General features: G+C 47.2%; 1 protein-coding gene across 1 annotated transcript in view; it reads right to left on the minus strand.

Annotated features, from left to right (window-relative positions):
* GRIK2 (glutamate ionotropic receptor kainate type subunit 2) overlaps positions 1-22442 on the minus strand; it is a 1206237-nt gene that overhangs the window by 693447 nt on the left and 490348 nt on the right. The window contains exons 4-5 of the mRNA XM_033936333.1: positions 5483-5664; positions 96-149 (exon numbers count right to left, since the gene is read on the minus strand). Coding sequence (XP_033792224.1) covers positions 96-149; positions 5483-5664 — 236 coding nt within the window. The remainder of the gene's footprint in view (positions 1-95; positions 150-5482; positions 5665-22442) is intronic.

The raw sequence follows: 22442 nt of genomic DNA on the forward strand, positions 1-22442 counted from the left end.
TAATCTCACATTGCAGTTTATTTTTGCCAAATGATTCAGAACAAAATTAGAAAAAAAAAAACGGATTTCATACTGGGATTCTGTAAGCTACTTACCAGCGTGGTAAAGATGTAATGATAATATTCTGTCATCATTCCCATAGCCAAAGCCTATGAAATAAATGAAAGATTAATGATAGCGAGTTCACTTTATGTAATTTATTTCACATCTAAATGTCAAACCAGAGATGGCAGTACAAGACTTTGGGGATCTAACTATGTGGTAGGAATTCTACTTGGATCAGGTCAAACACATCATTTCTCAAGAGTTACAGGAGATTACTGACTGTTATTGGAACATAAGAGACAGATCTGCTAGAAAGAGCCCGGTTAGAGCGCTTGGCTGAATGGGATGGAGTTTCTGCTGTGACAAGCAAAGTTATTCCACTGAAAACAGAGCTAGGAAAAGACTGGCGTGCTTTTGCAGCTTCACTTCGAGATCTTACGCCATTCGCTGCTGAGATTAACGAACTCATCAGCGCCATTGTTCCGATTTTAAAAGGGAAGCTGGGAAAAAAAAAAAAAATCAGCCTAGGTTCTCATTCCCCTGACGGCATCGTGCCAAATAATAAGGCTGTTCGTCATCTTTAATGTCTCGATGTAAATGCGCTGTTGGCAGTCAGATGGTTTTTATATGCAGATGATGGCTCCTGATGACGGATGTGCCAAAACAAAGGCTTTGTAGAACCACAATTTGCCTGCTGCAGATAAGTGAATTTAATTTCTTGTTTGTACTGACCATGCCATTAAGCCCTGATATATAATCGACAGCCCTGGGCGCACTGCACACTAAAAAGCTTTAAAACCTTAAAAAAAACTTTACTAAATATGTTAGAGGGGGTTATACGATATGTACAGAGAGCGCAAAGGCCAGGGCAATTTTCGTTAATTTGGCTCTTTTGACTGCCATTGGTCAAAGAAGGCTCTGTCACTGATACACCCCCACTTTTCACAGTTGAATCAAGCCCAGTATCCTGTTTCCAACAGTGGCCGACCCAGGTCCCAAGTCCCTGACAAAAACCCAAAGAGTGGCAACATTCTAGAGCTGAGATTGTGATGTCATAATGCCTCATTCCACCATTGCCTATGAGTCAGCCTCATCAGTGATGTCACAATGGCTTGATTGCCTAGACTTAAGAACTTAAGAGCTGCTATACTGGGACAGACCGAAGGTCCATCAAGACCAGTATCCTGATTCCAACAGTGGCCAACCCAGGTCCCAAGTCCCTAGCTAGATCCCAAGTAGTAAAACCTATTTTATGCTGCTTATCCTAGCAATAAGTAGTGAATTTCCCCAAGCCATCTCAATAATGGCCTATGGACTTCTCTTTTAGGAAATTATCCAAACCTTTTTTAAACCCCGCTGTGCTAACTTCATTTCACCACATTCTCCGGCAACAAATTCCAGAGTTTAATTACACGTTGTGTGAAGAAATATTTTCTCCAGTTTGTTTTATATCTACTATTTAGTAGCTTTTTCATATACCCCCTAGTCCTAGTATTTTTGGAAAGAGTGAGCAAGCAATTTACATCTACCCTTTCCACTCAACTCCACTCAGTGGCATCATTTGCTTGCATCAGACCAAATACCAGTGAGCTACAAAAATCTCAATCATTAGTGACTCAATAAGCATAAAAGTAGTAGCTGGAGTGGAGGAGTAGCCTAGTAGGTATTATACAGTTGAATGTTGTGTATTCTACAGCCAGAGTCGGACGTAATTGATCATTAAGTAATATATTACCGGTAATACCGTATTTTTTGCTTCATAAGGCACACTTTCTCCACTCCCCATAAGGGAGTGGAAAAGTGAGTGTGTCTTATGGAGCAAATACACCTCCCCCCCCCCATACCTTTTTTAAGTTGCGGTGGTCCGGCGCGCTCTCCTGCTTGACGGCTGGCTTTGGTAGCAGAGCGGCGGGACGCAGGAGCGCAACCTTTGCACTTTCTGCCTGGTCCCGTGCCGCTCAGGGATTGGCTGATGTCGGTTCTCGATGAGAACTCAGCCAATCACTGAGCGGCGCAGGAACAGGCAGGAAGCGCAAAGGTCGCGCTCCTGCATCACGCCACTCTGCTACCAAAGCCAGCCATCCAGCAGGAGAGCGCGCTGGACCACCGCAACTTTAAAAAGGTACTGGGGGGCTGCAGGCAGCTTCAGGCTGTGGGCTGTGGGCAGGCTGCTTCGGCTGCGGGCGGCTTCGGCTGTGGGCGGCTTTGGGCTATGGGTGGACTCCTTTGGCTGCGGGCAGCTTTGGGCTGTGGGCGGGCTGCTTTGGGCTGCCTTGGGCTTTCCAGCACTAGATGCACCAGACCACCAGACGCACCCTCCCCCCCCCCCCCCCGCCCCGTAGAGGAGGAAATTTTTTTCCTTGGTTTTTCCTCCTCTACAGGGGGGTGCGTCTTATGGATGGGTGCATCTTATAGAACGAAAAATACGGTATATTACTTTTACAAATAATGAGGTCCTTTTACTAAGGCGTGCTAACTGATTTAGCACGCGCTAATCGATTTAGCACGTGCTAATAATTAGCATGCACTAAATGCTAAGGCGCCCATAGAATAGAATCGTTAGTGTGTGCTAAATGAGTTAGCGAACCTTAGTAAAAGGACTCCAATATATTATTTTTCACAGTAATATAATCCTTTTTCCCAATGAAACTAGTGACTATTTTATTTTAGTTTTGGAAAATAACTTACCCAACACTAGTTACTCATTACTTTTAAAAGTAATATAGTCAATGGTGTAAGGGAGGACATAGTACCCTAGACACTATTTAGGTGGGAGCTCTGGCAATGCTTCAATTCTTCCACCCTATGTACCTCTTCAAATCTTCAGTGGTAGCGAGCAGCACCTCTTACCCGCTGCTTGCACTGGCCTCATCTCTCCTTCTGGTCTCATTTCCTGTTCACAAGGACCAGGAAGTGATGTCAGAGGGCAGGAGAAGCACCTACCAGAGCATACCAGTTGCAGGAAACTGGAAGTTCTCAAAGCATTCAGAGAAGTGCAGTACAATGTCCTCCTACCCAATGAGAGAGCTAGGGAGAGGCAACCAATCATCTGGAACTAAGCAAAAGGGGAGGGTTTTTAGCCATCCTTCCCCCAGATTGAAGATAGAGAGAGAAGGGAGTTTCAGAAGACTCTGAGGTGATGAGGTAATTAAATTTGCTGATGACACAAAGTTGTGAATCGCAAGAGGATTGTGAAAAATTGCAAGAGGACCTTGCGAGGCTGGGCATCAAAATGGCAGATGATGTTTAATGTGCACAAGTGATGCACATGGAAAAGAGGAGCCCAAACTAAAGCTTGCATGATTCAAGGTTCAACATTAGGAGTCAGCACCCAGGCATAGGATCTAGGTGTCATCGTTGATAACACATTGAAACCCTCAGCTCAATGCACGGTTGCAGCTAAGAAAGCAAATAGAATGTTAGGAATTACTAGGCAAGGAGTGGAAAATAAAATTGAAAAGGTTATAATGCCTTTGCATCGCTACATGGTATGGTCAAATCTTGAATACTGTGTGCAGTTTTGGTTACCGCATCTCAAAAAAGTTATAGAGGAATTAGAAAAAGTAGAGGGAAGGGCAACAAAAATGATAAAGGGGATGAGACAATTTCCCTATGAGGCTAGGGCTCAACATGTAATTAAACTCTGGAATTCATTGCCAGAGACTATGGTGAAAGTGATTAGCTTAGCAGGGTTTAAAAAAAGGTTTGGCTAATTTCCTAAAAGTCCATAAGCCATTAATAAGATGGAAAAAGGATGATGAGCTTGATGTCTCAGTGTGGCAACTCTTATGTTCTTTGATGCTAGGGAAGAAGAACCCATGGACACTAGAAAGTGGGATAGCCAAGAGGAGCTAGAGGTTGAGGCTTAATATACAATGTAGGACAATCACAATTTGGATTACAATAATTTGTTTTCTAATGTGTATGTGTGTGGGACGGCAACTGAGGAGGCTAATTTGTCTGTGCTGAAATTGCTGGGGGAGGGATTGACTTAATTTGCATATGGTGGGAGAGAAACCTGATTTGCATAGAAAAAAAAAGAAGTAAAAGTACCCCATAAGACTTGGAGATACCACGAGTAAACGTTTGGGACTAATTGGTTGCTAAAAATGCTACTCTACTACAATTTATCATTTCTATAGCTCTGAGAGGCGTACATAGTGCTGTACATTTAACATTCAACAGACGGTCCCTGCTCAGAAGAGCTTACAATCCAATTTGGACAGACAGGACATTTCAGGGTTGAGGAGGTTCTGAGAGAAGGAATGATACAATGGGGTAAAGATATCTGACGGTGAGTGGGAGTTAAGAGTTGAAAGCAGTTTCAAAAAAGTGGGCTTTTAACTTGGATTTGAATAGCACTAGGGGCAGAGCATGACGGGTTGACTCTGGCAACCTGTTCCAGACCTATGGCATGGCAAGAAAGAAGGGGCAGAGTCTGGAGTTGGCAGTGAAGGAGAATGGTTCTGATAAGAGGGACTTACCCGACAAATGGAGTTCACGAGGGGGAGTTTCAAGTTTATTAAAATGTCTTATACCGCTCAATCAGATATCTGAGCAGTGCACAATAATAAAAATAGTAAACATTGTACATTTACAATAGGACTAAATGACATATGACAAAAAGGGGAAGTTGGTGGCCAAAAGACTTCAATTTATAACAAACAGCAACGGAAGGTAAAAAGGGGAGAACTACAATATTTGATAAGAAAGAAGAACAAGTAAGGGATACACAATAGGTGGTGAACTAACCACCTCTTCCACTAAACCGTGGTAGCCTCATTCCACCAATGCCTAAGCTCTGTCCTCATCTGCACAAGCCTCAAACACTGAACTCATAAGTAGCAACATTGTAGAGCTCAGATTGTGATGTCATAATGCCCCTTTCCACCAATGCTTAAGCTCCGTCCTCATCTGCACAAGCCTCAAACACTTTAAAATCATAAGTAGCAACATTCTAGAGCTGAGATTGTGATGTCATAATGCCTCATTCCACCAGTGCCTAAGCTCCGTTCTCATGTGCACAAGCCTCAAACACTTTAAAATCATAAGAGTTTGAGGCTTGTGTAGTTAAGGCAGAGTTTACAGGAACGGGGCAGGGACAGGGACAAAACTCACGGGGACGGGACAGGGAAATTGAGTTCCTGCAGGGACGGTGGAAAATTGTCCCTGTGTCATTCTCTAGTCTGAAATAAATGACAACTATCAACTATACCATAATCTAACACATGTTTTAATTTGAAAACATGCAAATGAAATTAGAATGCCTCCTCTCTAACCTCTAATGAAAAGTGAAGCTTTGATGGCAGAGCGTTTTTAATAAATTAGTTCAGGTTAGTTTTTCCAGTGCGAGCTTTCCTGTGCATTCCGCCCTAGGGACGAGCGACGGAGAATGTCCTATCCAGTGATCTCGACTGAGAAATCTGAACAGAGGTACCTGCTTCAAAATGCCCGCTGCCATGTCGTGGCTGCAGTCAAAGATGACATGGAACTCCTTGCCCCTCTTCATCTCTTTCAGCAGCGGCTTTGCGTCCTTCGTGTCGAGGGGGAGCTGACGGATTTTGAGCCGTAGGTTGTAGCGAGATGGCGCTTTGATCAGCTCCTGTAAACGAATGAGACCTGGCAGAGGGAGGGAGAAGAAGACAGAAAGGAAATTTAACCGAAGAGGAACTGAACAAAGAGCTTATGACAATAGTTTCAAGTTTCAAGTTTATTAAAAGATTTTTTAAATCGCTTAATCAGGTTTCTAAGCGGTGTCCAATATAAAATTACATAAAAACATGTTAAAACGTATAAAAACAAGGGATACTGGATAAAATCCAAGTGTCATAATAAAGCACAGATAAAATGTTTGGACCTACTTCAAACAATCGGAAAGTGGGGAAGAACTACAATCGTTATAGGAAAGTACAATAGGTTCGTTTCTCCCCCGGTTAGAGGATGCAAACTAAAAAAACACCATGAGCATCTTCTCTCACATCAGGCTGCCCTATGGGGTAAAGACCTAGAACAACTCCTATTGCCCACCACTTATGAGGTATTCAGGAAACGCCTCAAAACCCACCTATTCCTGAAATACCTAGACAGCTGACCCACTTCCCTCCTTCCCCTCTCTTGCCCTTTCTCCCCATTGTTCCCACATCCCTTAAGTTAACTCAACTTGTACGTCAACTCAACTTGTACCCCACTAATCTTCTGTAAACCGCATAGAACTTAACAGTATTGCAGTATATAAACTGTTATTATTATTATTAATAGGTTAGGGTAAAAAGTAACAGTTTATCTTAATTTTGTCCTTAAATACAGTCCGCTTTCCCATTTCCTCGCCCTTGCTGTGTGATGCATGAAAGTCCAGACTGTTTCTCTCCATTATAATTCATGGGAAATTTGTAGCCCGATCAAGGCAGTGGCAAAACATCCAAGCTGCAATTTCTTATACATAAAATACTTTCCCACCACATATTCGCACCCACAAAAAGCAATGTTACTTACCGTAACAGTTGTTATCCAGGGACAGCAGGCAGCTATTCTCACTAGTGGGTGATGTCATCAGACAGAGCCCCGGTACGGACGTCTCACAAGCACGTGTTGCTTGTAGAAACTTAAAGTTTCTAGATGCCCGCACCGCGCATGCGCCGGTGCCTTCCTACCCGGAGATCCGGGCGTGTCTCCTCAGTTCAGGTAGCTAGCCTGAGAAGCCAACCCAGGGGAGGTGGGTGGGACGTGAGAATAGCTGCCTGCTGTCCCTGGATAACAACTGTTACGGTAAGTAACATTGCTTTATCCCAGGACAAGCAGGCAGGTATTCTCACTAGTGGGTGACCTCCAAGCTAACCTCAGTGGGATGGAGGGGGAGTTGGCGACTTAAGAGAATAAATTTTTCAATACTGTTTGGCCAAACTGTCCATCCCGTCTGGAGAGGGTATCCAGACAATAATGTGAGGTGAATGTGTGAACCGAGGACCAGGTGGCAGCCTTGCAAATTTCCTCGATTGGTGTTGATCTGAGGAATGCTACTGAGGCTGCCATTGCTCTGACCTTATGGGCTGTGACCTTACAAGGAAGTGATAATCCAGCCTGGGCATAGCAGAAAGAGATACAAGCCGCCATCCAGTTAGAGATGGTGCGCTTTGATACGGGTCTTCCCAACTTGTTAGGATCGAAGGAGACAAAAAGTTGAGGAGTGGTTCTGTGTGGCTTGGTGCGATCCAGGTAGAAAGCCAAGGCACGTTTACAGTCTAGAGTGTGAAGGGCCGATTCTCCGTGGTGAGAATGAGACTTAGGGAAGAATACTGGAAGTACAATGGATTGGTTGAGATGAAATTCGGAGACCACCTTAGGCAGGAATTTCGGGTGAGTGCGGAGGACCACCTTGTCATGGTGGAATACTGTGAATGGTGGGTCCGCCATCAATGCCTGGAGTTCGCTCACTCTGCGAGCGGACGTAAGGGCTACAAGGAAAAGCACTTTCCAGGTGAGATACTTCAGAGGGGCCCTGTTGAGTGGTTCAAACGGGGGCTTCATGAGGTGGGAAAGGACTACATTGAGGTCCCAAACCACTGGGGGTGGTTTGAGAGGAGGGTTAACATGGAAGAGTCCTTTTCATAAATCTGGCGACCACCGGATGGGCCGAGAGGGGTTTCCCTTGTAGAGGCTGGTGGAACGCCGCAATCGCGCTCAGGTGGACTCGTATGGATGTGGACTTGAGCCCAGATTGAGATAGGTGCAGGAGATAGTCCAGCACGGAGGATAAGGAAGCTCGCTGAGGTTCCTTTGACTTAGAAACGCACCATGAGGAGAATCTGGTCCATTTCTGGGAGTAGCATTGTCGAGTGGCGGGCTTCCTGGAAGCTTCCAAGACCTCCCTCACTTCTTGTGAGAATTGGTGAGGGGTTACGTTGAGAGGAACCAAGCTGTCAGGTGGAGAGACTGCAGGTTGGGATGAAGTAGTGATCCTTGATGTTGAGTAAGTAGTGAAGGAAACACTGGAAGTGGTACGGGTTCCCTGCTGCTGAGTTGAAGTAGGAGGGAGAACCAAGGTTGTCTGGGCCACCGAGGGGCTATTAGGATCATGGTGGCCCGTTCGAGTTTCAGCTTGACCAGGGTCTTCTGGATCAGCGGGAATGGTGGGAACGCATATAGAAATCGTTTCCCCCAGTTCAGTAGAAAAGCATCTGCCTCGAGGCGGTGAGGAGTGTAGATCCTGGAGCAAAACTGAGGCAGTTTGGCGTTGTGGGGAGCCGCAAAGAGGTCTATCTGAGGCGTCCCCCATTGCGTGAAGATCTGGTGAAGGGGGTTGGAATGGAGAGTCCATTCGTGCGGTTGTAGCAGACGGCTTAGTTTGTCTGCTAGGACGTTGTTCTCCCCCTGGATGTATACTGCTCTGAGTAGGGCGTTGTGGCGCACCGCCCAGTCCCAGACTCGTAGAGCTTCCTGGCAAAGGAGGGACGAGCCCGTGCCCCCTTGCTTGTTGATGTAATACATGGCAGCCTGATTGTCTGTGCGAATGAGGATTACCATGTCGTGAAGTAGATGTTGGAAAGCTTGGAGCGCATTGAAGATGGCTCTGAGTTCCAGTAGATTGATTTGGTGTAGTCTTTCCGCACTGGTCCAGAATCCTTGGGTGCGGAGACCCTCCAGGTGGGCCCCCCATGCGTAATTCGACGAATCGGTTGTGAGAACTTTCTGATGGGGGGGAGAGTGCATCAGCAAACCTCTGGATAGATTCGAAGAGGTCATCCACCAAAGTAGAGACTGCCGAAGAGCAGGTGTGACTACGATGCGTTTGGATAGTGGATCGGATGTCTGATTCCACTGTGAAGCCAGGGTCCACTGGGGGATCCTGAGGTGGAGTCTGGCAAAGGGTGTCACGTGTACTGTGGAGGCCATATGGCCCAGGAGCACCATCAGTTGTCTCGCCGGTATGGTTTGGTGAGTGACCACCGACTGGCAGAGATGAAGAAGAGACTCCATGCGTTGCCGGGGCAGGAATGCTCGGAGTCGGGTGGTGTCCAGGACCGCTCCGATGAAGGGGAGGGACTGGGTGGGTTGTAGATGGGACTTGGAGAAGTTGATCTCGAAGCCCAAATTCTGGAGGAAGTAGGTTGTAGCCAAGGCCGCCGAAGTGGCCTCTGGGGCTGACGGGGCCTTGATGAGCCAGTCGTCGAGGTATGGAAAGACCTGTAGACCCCTGTCCCGGAGTGCTGCGGCCACTACCACCAGGCACTTTGTGAAGACTCTGGGGGACGAAGATAGGCCGAATGGTAGCACTCGATACTGTAGGTGCAGATTTCCCACCCGAAATCTGAGGAACTTTCGGGAGGCCGGGTGAATGGGGATGTGAGTGTAGGCCTCCTTGAGATCCAAGGAGCATAACCAGTCGTTCTGCTCGAGGAGGGGGTATAGAGAAGCCAGTGTCAACATGCGGAACTTCTCTTTGACCAGGAACTTGTTGAGGGCCCGAAGGTCCAAAATGGGTCGCAGGTCGCCCGTTTTCTTCGGGACGAGGAAGTACCGGGAGTAAAACCCTCGGTTCAATTGGTCTGACGGGACCGTCTCGACAGCCCGAAGCTGAAGTAAGGTTTGGACTTCCTGAAGAAGAAGGGCGGTCTGCGTCGAGCTTGAAGGATACTCTCTTGGAGGATGGTCCGGGGGGGCCCGGTGGAATTGAAGAGAGTATCCTTCTCTTATGATGGAGAGGACCCATAGGTCCGTGGTTATGGCCTCCCATCGGTGGTAAAAAAGATGGAGGCGGCCCCCTATGGGAGAGGCCGAGGTTATGCTCCCGGGAGGGGCGTCAAAAGGGCTGGGGAGCCTTAGGTACAGCCGGTGGCTGGAGTTTTTGCTGAGACTTCTGGGGGGGTTGTCTCTTCGCAGGCTGTCTCGCAGCGGGCGTTTGTCTGGGCATGTAACGCCGCTGGTAAATCAGGGGTGGCCTGGAAGGTCGAGACTGTTGAGGTTTGGGTTTGGGCCGTAGGATGGATTGAAAGGATTTTTCATGATCCGACAGCTTCTTGGTAACAGTTTCGATAGACTCATCGAACAGGTCAGCTCCAGCACATGGTACGTTGGCGAGTCTGTCCTGTAGGTTGGGATCCATATCGATAGTACGGAGCCATGCCAGGCGACGCATAGCTACCACGCTTGCGGCGGCGCGTGCCGAGAGTTCGAATGCATCGAAGGAGGATTGCATCAGCTGGAGTCGTAATTGGGAGAGGGAGGCTACCACTTCCTCGAACTCGAATCGAGCTTGGTTGTCTATGAACGGAGTGAACTTGCGGAGTACCGGCAAGAAGAACTCCAGATAGGAAGAGAAAAAGAAGTTGTAGTTTAGCACCCGTGACGCCATCATGGAGTTTTGGTAGAATTTTCTACCAAATTTGTCCATCGTTCTTCCCTCTCGGCCCGGCGGTACAGAGGCGTAGACCTGGGAGGGATGAGAGCGTTTAAGGGAGGACTCGACCAGTAGGGATTGGTGGGAGAGTTGGGGGCCCTCGAACCCTTTATGGTGCACGATGCGGTATCGAGCATCGAGTTTGCTGGGGATCGCCGGTATGGAATACGGCGTTTCGAAGCACTGCATGAAGGTCTGGTCCAGTAATTTATGCAATGGGAGCCGAAGCGACTCCGTTGGAGGGTTAGGTAAGTGCATGGTGTCCAGATACTCTTTGGAGTATCTGGAGCCCGTGTCAAGGGTCACATCCAGATCATCCGCCATTTGTCGGAGGAATGATGAGAAGGACAATTGTTCCGCCAGCGTCGGTCTGTGGGACGGGCTGGAGGAGGATGAGGCCTCCAGGTCCGTGGACATCGGGGAGTGACAAGGAGAATCGGGTATCGGTGTCTCCTCGTACTCCGGGCCCCTCGGAGGGGACACCTCTGATGAGGAGTATCCCCTACGTTGCAGTTTTTTCTGCGGTGACACCTCCGAATGGCGTGAGGAGTGCCAGGATGAGTGTCTCGATCGGTGCCCGTCTCGGTGGCGGGACGGGGATCGGGATCGTCTGTGCATCGCATGGTCTCCCGAGGCCCCCAAGTGGATAGGGCTGGAAGCGGTGGATCGCAACTGGGTGTGCGATGCGGGTTCTTGCGATGCTACCCAAGTCTGGTAAGGAGTACGGAAGAACTCTTCCTGACTATGCCCAGGGCTTCGAGTATCGAGCGAAGGTCTGGTCCCATGTTGGCGCGGAGGCGTAATGGGTTCTAATGGCGGCATATCGGTAAGCGAGGCTTGCCGCGTGGGCATCGCCGCCCTCCCCCGTTCGTCCTCGTCGGTTGTCGAGGTCGAACGGTGTGGGGGAGGGGGAGGGGGCGGACCGCCCCTTTGGATCGGTACCGGGAGGTCACCCTGTATGGCAGCGATGAGCCCGGGTCCGATGGTCTGCATGAGCTCAACGAATTGAGCTTCCAGCACGGACCGTAGCGAAGCCGATAGGGAGGGATCCGCACCGAAAGGGGGTCCTCCTGCACGGGCATCGCGCTCCTTCGAGGTCGAGTGCTTCTGCTTAGTAGCTTTCGGCACTTTGATGACCATTGGTGGCACTGTGGAAGGAAGAGGTACCTGAACCGAGGAGACCGGGGCAGGCACCGACGTCGAGCTCGTGGATGGTGTCGGGGTGAGCGATGCCGGTTTCACCACACTCGATGCAGGGGTGGTCGATGCCGGTTTCGCCCGAACCGGGGAGGTATCAGATGAAGTGGAGGCTGTGGGATCCTTAGCTGCGTCCATCTTGAACATCGATTCCCACAATAGGCAACGCCGCTTGAATGAGCGTGCCGTAAGGGTAGAGCAAGGCCCGCACGATTTCGGGATGTGGTCAGGGCCCAAACACTGCAAACAGCGCCAGTGAGGGTCCGTGAGTGAAATCGCGCGTTGGCACTTGCTGCACTTTTTAAACCCGGTGATTGGCCGGGACATAGGCCGGAAAATCTCCGCCGCGAGGTCGAAGCCAGTGGGCCTGAGCCACGTGGCCGGCCCGTTCGACCCGCCGGAGGAAATAATCTTCTTTTTTTTTTTTTTTTTTGAAAAAGAAAAGAATTGTTAACTGTAATTAAAAGAAAACGAAAACGCGGACAAGGAAGGCAAATTTAACTGAATTCAGCTAGCGCATGAAGAAGTTGAACTTCTCAGCTCCGCGGAAAAGAAAGAACTGAGGAGACACGCCCGGATCTCCGGGTAGGAAGGCACCGGCGCATGCGCGGTGCGGGCATCTAGAAACTTTAAGTTTCTACAAGCAACACGTGCTTGTGAGACGTCCGTACCGGGGCTCTGTCTGATGACATCACCCACTAGTGAGAATACCTGCCTGCTTGTCCTGGGATAAAAATATGTATGAATGGCTACAGTTATTCTATCTTGGTTTAATTTAGCCGTTAGCGTTTAAAGAAAATCTGCCTGCCACTGGTTGAATAAATAAGTTTCAAGTTTATTATCTTTTTAATATACCGACCATCAACAGGTATCTGGCCGGTTAACAATAAAATTTTAAAAAAGAGAAAAAAATCATAAATATTTAAAGATGATATGAGTGAACATCAAAAACATTAACTGGACAGACATGAAAGTGAGGGTAAAAGGGAAAGGAGGGGAAAAGTTACATGTTTTGAGAAGAGAAGGAGAAGGTGGGAGTGGGGTAAAACATATTGGGTGGGATCGCTTTTTTAAAGCGGTTGGTTAAATAAGAGAGGAACAGAAGAGTGAAGGAGAGAGAAGAGAAAGGGAGAAGAGGAAGAAAAGAAGAAAGAAAAAAAGAAAGAAAGAAAAAAAAAAAAAAGATAGCTCTAAGCACAGGCGAAAGAGTCACAGAATAAAAAAGTCTTCAGGCTAATCTTGAATTTATCTAGATGTTGTTCGTCTCGGAGTTGTTGTGGCAGGGCATTCCACAGTGTTGGGGCGATGTGAGGAACATTGAGGAATGAGAACCTTATCAAGATATAAAGGCTGGTGTGAGAGTTTTATTTTGAAGGTCAGCAAGATGATTTTATAAGTGATACGATGTGTGATAGGGAGCCAATGTGCCTCTTTCAGAAGTGGGGTAACATGATCATATTTGCCTATTTTGTGAATGAGTTTTATTGCTGTATTTTGTATTAATTGTAGGCGTCGGATTTCTTTTTGGGGGAGGCCGTTATAAAGAGAGTTGCAGTAGTCTAAGTGGGAAATGACTAAAGAATGAACCAGAATTTTGATTGCATCTAATCTAATCTAATCTAAATCTGTCCCTAGAATCGAAGTTAATGAACGAATAAGACGAATACCAGAATTTAGTCATGAGTCTTGGATCATTTATTAACACTTAGGCCCAAATTCTGTAACCAGCGCCTCAAGTCGGTCACCTATTTCGGAGGCCCCTTTCTAAATTGAAGAACAAGCTTAATTAAGCTTTTTAATCAACCGACTGAAACCTAGGCGCCTATCAAGAAAGCGCGATTCTGTAACCAAGTGCCGCTAAAAATTTAGGCGGCCTTTAAAAAAATAGGCGCTATGCACGTTAGGCGTGGGCGTGGCTACACGGTAGGCGCCTGGTTGCAGAATCGCTGCTCGTAAGCGTGCTTGAGCGCTCAGCTAGGCGCCTAACTTTTAGTTGTGCCGAGAGCTGGCCTGTTTATTGGGCGCCTCCAAAACAGGCGCCGCTCAGCGCGATTCACTAAACAGCGCCTGATTGTACTTGAATCGCGGTGAACGGTGCCTATATAGGCGCCTAAATTTTGGACTCTTCGTATAGAATTTGCCCTTTAATGACTAGCCCAGCTTTGATTTTAGCAGCCAACCCCCCCCCCCTGGAAATTTAATGCTACTCAGCAGAAACGATCCTCCATTGAATATCCAAGTTTGTCGCTGACTGTGGGAGATAACTGGGGTCCTCCCATGGTCTGAATATCAGGCCCACTCGGTGCTAATGAGATCAAGTTTCACGTTTTTATTAAAATTTGATTCTATCGCTTATCCAGCTTCTAACATTGTCAAAATACGTCCATGTGCCGATAATGAAAACAGGTTTTGAATGTATTTCTAAACGACCTAGGCCTTCATAGTGCCGCTGAACGACCAAAGCTAAATGAGGCGTTTCAGGAGGAGTGTCGAGGGCGGGAGTTGGGCGGGACGTGGGCCGGCTTAGACTTAGTCATACAGCATGTATAATCAAAAGTTATACAGCCCAGGATCGACGGAACTTGGACGTTGTGACTTAGACCATTTAAAACATGGTCTAAGTCACAAAAACCCACCTAAAGTCACCAGATAAGCACTGCAAACACATAATACAGACCCCACACACTACCCCAGTGATGCCGACCCCCCCAACCCCATAAAAATCACAGCCTCCAGACCGTCATCACCTGGCGCTTGGCATAGGAAAGCCTAGTCATCCAGCACAGAGGCAGCTTAAGTCATCTTGGTGGTGGGTTAGGGACCCATGGAGAGGAGGACCCATGCCCATAAGCCCCTGTAATCATTGCATTGATATTGAAACATGTGCACTCCCCTTTACACCCCCAATACCCTTTTGTAATGGCATATAAGTGGTTCCTGTAGCCATAAGGGCTATTTGGGTGGTAGATAAGTGGGTCTAGGGGATTCTGGGGGTAGTTTGGGGGGCTCACCATGACCTATAAGGGAGCTGTAGTGAGATGATGACATGGCACCCTTTTTGTGAAGTTCACAGCAGTGCCCTGTAAGATATCCCACTATTTAGGAGCCATATCTGGGTGTTCAGTCCATCACTTTACAGACCCCTCCCACGTCCAACATGGCTTGTTCTAGGCGTTTTTGGCTTGGACGAAAATGTGGTATATAGATGAACAATTTAGCAGCTTGGACGATCAGATTGGCAGGACGCATAGTTAGACGATTTTCGAAACAAAAAAAATTTGGACTTATTTTTTGGAAAATGTGTCCTAGGCCAGTGTTCTTCAACCACCGATCCATGGACCAGTGCCGGTCCACAGAAAGTTCCTGCCGGTCCACAGGGCCAGCACGTGCATCAGGCCCAAAACAGTGTTCTTCAACCGCCGATCCACGATGTGATCGATGCGGCGTTATCTTTGAGCCAGCTCCCTCTTTCTAACTGATTCAGTGCACAAAAACACGGGCAGTGGCTCCTACGGGCATCCTGCGCCTGAACAGGAAGCCTTCTCTTTGACATTGCAACGTCAGAGGGAAGGCTTCCAGATGAGGCACGGGATGTGAAAGGTGCAATTAGTACTATTATGGGGGCGGGATCTGGGGTGGAGATTGGGTAGAGATGGGCGGGGTCTGGCCCACGACTTAGCCCAGTATTCTTCAACCGCCGGTCCACAGTTCAATGCCGGTCCACAGAATAATTCTTTTATTTCTGTCGGTCCATAGGTGTAAAAAGGTTGAAAAACACTGTCCTTTGGACGATAGAAACATAGAAACATAGAAATAGACGGCAGATAAGGGCCCACGGCCCATCTAGTCTGCCCACCTTAATGTCCCTCCCCTACCTTTGCCCTGTGAATAGATCCCATGTGCCGATCCCATTTGGCCTTAAAATCAGGCACGCTGCTGGCCTCAATCACCTGTAGTGGAAGACTATTCCAGCGATCAACCACTCTTTCAGTGAAAAAGAATTTCCTGGTGTCACCTCGTAGTTTCCCGCCCCTGATTTTCAACGGATGCCCTCTTGTTGTAGTGGGACCCTTGAAAAAGAAGATATCTTCCTCCGCCTCGATGCGGCCCGTAAGATACTTGAACGTCTCGATCATGTCCCCCCTCTCTCTGCGCTCCTCGAGCGAGTATAGCTGTAATTTGTCAAGCCGTTTTTCGTATGGTAGATCTTTGAGTCCCGAGACCATCCGGGTGGCCATTCTTTGCACCGACTCCAGTCTCAGCACATCCTTGCGATAATGCGGCCTCCAGAATTGCACACAGTATTCCAGGTGGGGCCTCACCATGGATCTATACAATGGCATAATGACTTCCGCCTTACGACTGACGAAACCCCTTCGTATGCAGCCCATGATTTGTCTTGCCTTGGACGAAGCCTGCTCCACTTGATTGGCAGACTTCATGTCCTCACTGACGATTACCCCCAAGTCTCGTTCTGCTACCGTTTTTGCTAGGATCTCGCCATTAAGGGTTTGAGACTTGCATGGATTCTGGCTGCCCAGGTGCATAACTTTGCATTTTTTGGCATTGAAGTTGAGTTGCCATGTCCTAGACCATCGCTCCAGTAGGAATAGGTCGTGCATCATGTTGTTGGGCACTGAATCTTCGTCTGTTGTGCATTTGCCCACTACATTACTCAGTTTGGCGTCATCGGCGAATAATGTTATTTTACCTCGAAGCCCTTCTGCTAAGTCTCTTATAAAGATGTTGAATAGGATTGGGCCCAAGACTGAGCCCTGTGGTACTCCACTAATCACCTCCGTCATTTCGGAGGGGGTGCCGTTCACCACCCCCTCCGAAATGACGGAGGTGATTAGTGGAGTACCACAGGGCTCAGTCTTGGGCCCAATCCTATTCAACATCTTTATAAGAGACTTGGCAGAAGGGCTTCGAGGTAAAATAACATTATTCGCCGATTTGCGACTTAGATGAAAACGGACTTAGACGTTCCTTTCGATTATGCCCCTCTATATGTATATGAATTACTTGTTGCACAATTGTAGTTTGAAAATTCAATAAAGATATACAAAAAAAAAAACAAACCAACAAAGACCAGGTGGACAAAATGATATTATACAAAAATACTTTTAAAACAAATAGGAGGAAATATTTTTTTACTGAAAGAATAGTTAAGCTGAGGAACTCATTGCCAAAGGATGCCGTCACAGCGGTTAGTATATCTGGGTTTAGCAAAAAGGTTGGCATGTTCCTGGAGGAAAAGTCCATAAACTGCTATTAAGACAGACATGGGGGAAGCCACTGTTTGCCCTGGTATGAGTAGGATGAAATGTTGCTACGATTTTGGGTTTCTGCCTGGCACTTATGACCCAGGTTAGCCACTGTTAGGAAGCAGGTTACTGGGCTGGATGGACCATTGGTCTGACGTAGTATTCTTCTATTCTTACTTCATCCCAAAACATCAACATCAAAATATCAGGCCACCTTTTATCAAGCTTTGTTTGTTTGTTGGGTTTGTTTGTTTTTATCACAGAACACCACGGTTACAGTTCTTTTTATATATATATATATTTTTTTTTTTATTGAAAATAGCAAATGGTCAGGACCAGTGTTCCCTCTAAGCGGGCGGGTGTTGTGAGCAAACTTTTTTCACCGTGAGCCAAAAATATCGGGCGCCAGCAAGTTATGAGCCAACTCGCCCGATTCTCCTCTCGCCGCCCTGCCATCTGCCGTACGCCTCTTCCGATCGTGCGCTGTGACGAGAAACGTGTGCGCTGCGATGTAATATTTTGTGCGCCAGCGCACGCCAGCGCAGCTTAGTGGGAACACTGGTTCAAATGGTTTTATTTATTTCCCCAAATTTATTTTTGTTATATGCATTGAAAATATTTGATATTGCGTTTAAATCAAAATCTCAATAAACTTGAAACGAGTGCCCGTGAGATTGTGGGAGGGTTAAATACTCAAAACTTAGAAGTTTTTGCTACGCCAGCTTTCTGGTATCTTTACATACAGTGGCGTACCTAGCATATGTAACATCCGGGGCCCATCATTTTTTGGCACCCCCCCCCCCATCTGTAAGAAAAACATGATTTTTAGTAACAAACCACACGTCACACATGAGTACCTAGGAAAAGGCAGCATCTTACATATTGCAGTGAGCAGTACATCAATACACCCATTGTAAAACTAAACAAGCCAGACCAGCACAGATCAATCCTACACCGTCAATCCTAACAGAAAACCATGTCTTTCGAACACACAGAACACAGAAAACACCTTCGCCTAGTAAGGAATATGTAATCACAAACTAACCCCTCCCTCTTTTACAAAACTGTAGTGTGGATTTTAGCTACGGAGGTAACAGCTCTGATGCTCATAAAATTCTGAGCATCAGAGCTGCTACCACCAAGGCTGGTGCTAAAAACGCTTCACAGTTTTTTAAAAGGGGGGATAAAATAAAAATACATAGACAAAGGTTAAATTGAACCAGCAAGAAGCTGGACTCTGCATACAATGCTTCACAGAAACAGTGACACATGTCTCCTAAAGCAATAAATAAATAGAAATTTTTTTCTACCTTTGTCTTCTGTGGTTTCTCCTTTCCTCATCTTCTTGTAACTCTCTTCCTTCCATCCACTGTCTGCCGTCTCTCTTCCCCTATATGGCATCTTCTCTCCTTCTATGCCCCTTCCAGAAACTGTATGCCTCCCCCTTCCATCTCTCCTTTCACCCCATTGGTCTGGCATCTCTCTCCTCGCCTTCCCTCTCCCACACCTCTCCTCATAGTCTGGTATCTCCCCTTCCCTGATTCTCTGGCATCTCTCTCCTTTCCTTTTCTTCCATCTTTCGTTCCCCCTCCATGCTCTCACATCTCCCCCTTCCTTTTCCCTTAGACTGGCATACCTTCCTCCTATGCTCCAAGCCCTGGCATCTCCTTTAATTCCCTCCCTCATCTTCCTTCTCCCTCCAGCTGGGTACCGCAACACTCTTCCCTGCAGCTCTGCACTTCCCCACAATTGCCATGCTTCGGTTCCTCTTCTTCCTTCCTTCCTCCCCCCCCCCCCCGCGGGACCCTGCGGCACCATCAACTCTTACTCCCTCTAATGTCGGCCCTGCAGCTCCAGACTTCCTCGCACCTTCTCCCCTCCCCCTTTGGATCGCTATTATTTTAAATGTTATAGCCGCGGAGCTGTATCCATCAGTGGAGATGTCTAACCTCGGCCTGCCCCGGAACTCTTACTGCAGCAGCCGCCCGTCTAGGCAGGAACAGGAAGTCACTGTTGCAGTAAGAGTTCCGGGGCAGGCCGAGGTTAGACATCTCCACTGATGGATACAGCTCCGCGGCTATAACATTTAAAATAATAGCGATCCAAAGGGGGAGGGGAGAAGGTGCGAGGAAGTCTGGAGCTGCAGGGCCGACATTAGAGGGAGTAAGAGTTGATGGTGCCGCAGGGTCCCGCGGGGGGGGGGGGGAGGAAGGAAGGAAGAAGAGGAACCGAAGCATGGCAATTGTGGGGAAGTGCAATCCCCCCAATGCGTCCCCTTACCTTACCTCCCCTTACCTTTGCGACGCGTGTGTGCGCTGTGAAGAGAAACTTTGCGCTGCGATGTAATATTTTGTGCGCGCGCGCAGGCCAGCGCACTTTAGCGGGAACACTGGTCAGGACTCATAGGAATGTTATGAGCATCAGATCTTTTAACGCAGTGGTCTGCGATTAAAAAACAAACAAACCTTACAAAACTTGATAAAAGGGGGGCCCTTTGTTTGGTTTTAAGACATGTACCAAGTATTATTTTATTATTTTGAGGTATTCTCGGGTTTGTCCAACTTAAGGGTTGCAAATGGGCCAGGTTTTCAAAATATCCCTAATGAATATTCTTGGTAGAGATTAGAGAATGACACAGTGACAAAATTCATCACCGTCCCCGTCCCCGCGGATAACCGCGGGAAATAATCCCATGTCATTTTCTAGTGTCTGTTTCAACCTCAGTCCTTCTACACCAGCATTCTTCAAAGCAAAGCTTGCGGGTCAGTGGTTGTGGCCATTCATACTCTGATTCTTCCCTCTTTCTTTAAAAAATGACATGAAGATGGTTATCCGCGGGGACGGTGATGAATTTTGTCACCGTGTCATTCTCTAGTAGAGATGTTTATACCCATTATATATATTGTATTCAGATTTTTTTCTCATTGGGATACTCTGAAAACCAGGTCTGCTTGCAGTGCTTGAACACTAAACTTGGACAAGCCTAAATGATGCCGCCCAGGATGGTTTTGTTTTTACTTGGCTTTTCTTTTTTTTTTTTTAAACCCTATATTCCAACAGATGCATCAACCCCTTAAACCCAGGGTCTCCAAAGTCCCTCCTCGAGGGCCGAATCCAGTCGGGTTTTCGGGATTTCCCCACTGAATGTGCATTGAAAGCAGTACATGCACATAGATCTCATGCATATTCATTGGGGAAATCCCGAAAACCCGACTGGATTCGGCCCTCGAGGAGGGACTTTGGAGACCCCCCTGCTTTAAACCCTTCAGCTTTCACAGTCTGGAGGTTCAGAACCCAGCCTGGTTTTCAGGATTTCCACAATGAATATGTATGAGATCCATGTGCGTTCCATGCAAATAGGTCTCATACATATTCAGTTGTGGGAATCCTGAAAACCAGGCTGGGTTCTGAACCTCCAGGACTGGATTTGAGGAGCCTTGTGGTTAGACACACCCCTCTTTTCCTAAGGCGCTCTAGCCGTTTTCACGCATGCTAAAATGGCTAACATGCCTTTGTAAAACGATCCCAAAGTTGCATTCATCTTCTTTCTGTTTTAATGCATTTAAAGACCTGTATTAAAGGGGCGAGAGATTAAAAAAAACAGACCTGGCCAAATAAAGCCGTAGGACAAATTGTTGAAATTCACTGTTACTCCAACACGCCTGGGAGTCTTTCTGAGCCACATCTGTATGCTGGTGCTTTACTCAGCTTATAGACCACTGAGCCATGACCAGTACTAAGCATCGCATTATTTACTGGTATTGAAAAGGACACGGTAGAGATAGCTGTCTCTTAAAAAACACATTTATTACACCCATGGGAAGAAAAAAAAAGAACTCCCCTGCTTAAGAACATAAGAATAGCCTTACTGGGTCAGACCAAAGGTCCCTCAAGCCCAGTGGCCTGTTCTCACGGTGGGAAATCCAAGTCACTAGTACCTGGCCAAAACCCAAGGAGTAGCAACATTCCAGCATCTCAAAGAATAGCAAGATTCCGGAACCCCAATGAGAGCAACATTCCAGAGCTGAGATTGTGATGTCATAATGCCTCAGAGCCAACCTCATCAGTGATGTTACAATGGCTTCGTTGTCCTATACTTGGCTCATGTAAGAACATAAGAATAGCCTAACTGGGTCAGACTAATGGTCAATCAAGCCCAGTAGCCCATTCTCACGGTGGGCAATCCAGGTCACTAGTACCTGGCCAAAACCCAAGGTGTAGCAATATTCCATGCTAATAGTACAGAGTAAGCAGTGGCTTTCCCCGTGTCTTTCTCAATAAGACTATGGACTTTTCCTCCAGGAACTTGTCTAAATCTTTTGTTAAAACCAGCTATCCGCTCTTACCACATCTTTGGGGAAAAAGAGGTCCTTGTTTATTTTATTTCATTTTAAAAAAAAAATTGATTCAGAACTTTTACCTAATTCCTCTGGATTTTCTGCTCAATTAGAACCGCCCTGTGATGTATTTCAGAGCTAAGAACATTCATTCACAGGACCAGAAACTTTTTTTCCCCCTGATTTCATATCCCTCAAACTGCATGTAATAAATGGCATAGCAAGTGGGGGCACCCTCTCAGTGCAGGCACCGGGACCTCTCCGCCTCCCCATGCCATGCTCGCATTCTCCCTTCCCTGCCCCTCTGCAAACACTTCCGGGTCACGGGGCCATGAAGTGACATCAGAGGGGAAAGTCAACGCTAGCACGAGCAGCAAGACAGAGAAGCTGCTCACGCTGGCGAAGATTCAAAGAGGCATAGGATGGGGAGCGAGGGCGCAAGTCTGGTGCGGGAGCACAGAAAGAGGGAGGTGGAGAGGAGGAAGCGGGATGATGTCTTCCAGTTACATTTCTGTTGCTGCGTGGCAGCCGCTAGCGTGGCTTTGTAGAAGAGGGTGAAAGATTTAGATATTATTTTATTGTGTTATTTTTGTTTAGTTCTATTTCTGTGGACGCCTGATGCATGCTTTTTTAAGCTAAAATATGACTCATGTAGAGCCCAGACCTTGGATGATATAATAAAGGGTTGTGTGAGCACCCATCGGTGGTGGTTGTGCCTTCGCCAACCCCGCTGTGTTTTCTTTGTTGTTTGAGCCGCGAAGAGTTTGTTTTTCGGTGTTTTGTCCGTTTGCATTTGAAACATGAAAATGCCAACATTCCCTGTCTCATCTCTAATTAGAAATGTGCGGGAATCTATAAGACACTGCCACTCTCTGCTGGATACTCCATCACAGTGTCACGATCACTTTAATTTCCATACTCCCTCCCAAGGAGGAAGTGACATCAGAGGGGTAGACCCAGGAAGTATAAAAGGCAGAGCCAGAGTTGGGTAAATGAGGCCTAGGGAACGAAGGAGTATCTGGCTATTCTGCCTGTCTGGTGCCAAACCTTGCATCTCGGAGAGAGAGGTAAAGAAAGACTTTACAGATTGTGTTTGGGGCACGGCTATCGGAGGTCTGCCTCCAGACTTGTCTCTCTGAATTAAGAGACTGCATCCTTTTTGTTTCTGAAGTAACAAACCTCAGGGTTTTGAGTTAATAAAGA

The sequence above is a fragment of the Geotrypetes seraphini genome, chromosome 3 (assembly GCF_902459505.1).
Source record: "Geotrypetes seraphini chromosome 3, aGeoSer1.1, whole genome shotgun sequence".
NCBI classification, from domain to species: Eukaryota; Metazoa; Chordata; class Amphibia; order Gymnophiona; family Dermophiidae; genus Geotrypetes; species Geotrypetes seraphini.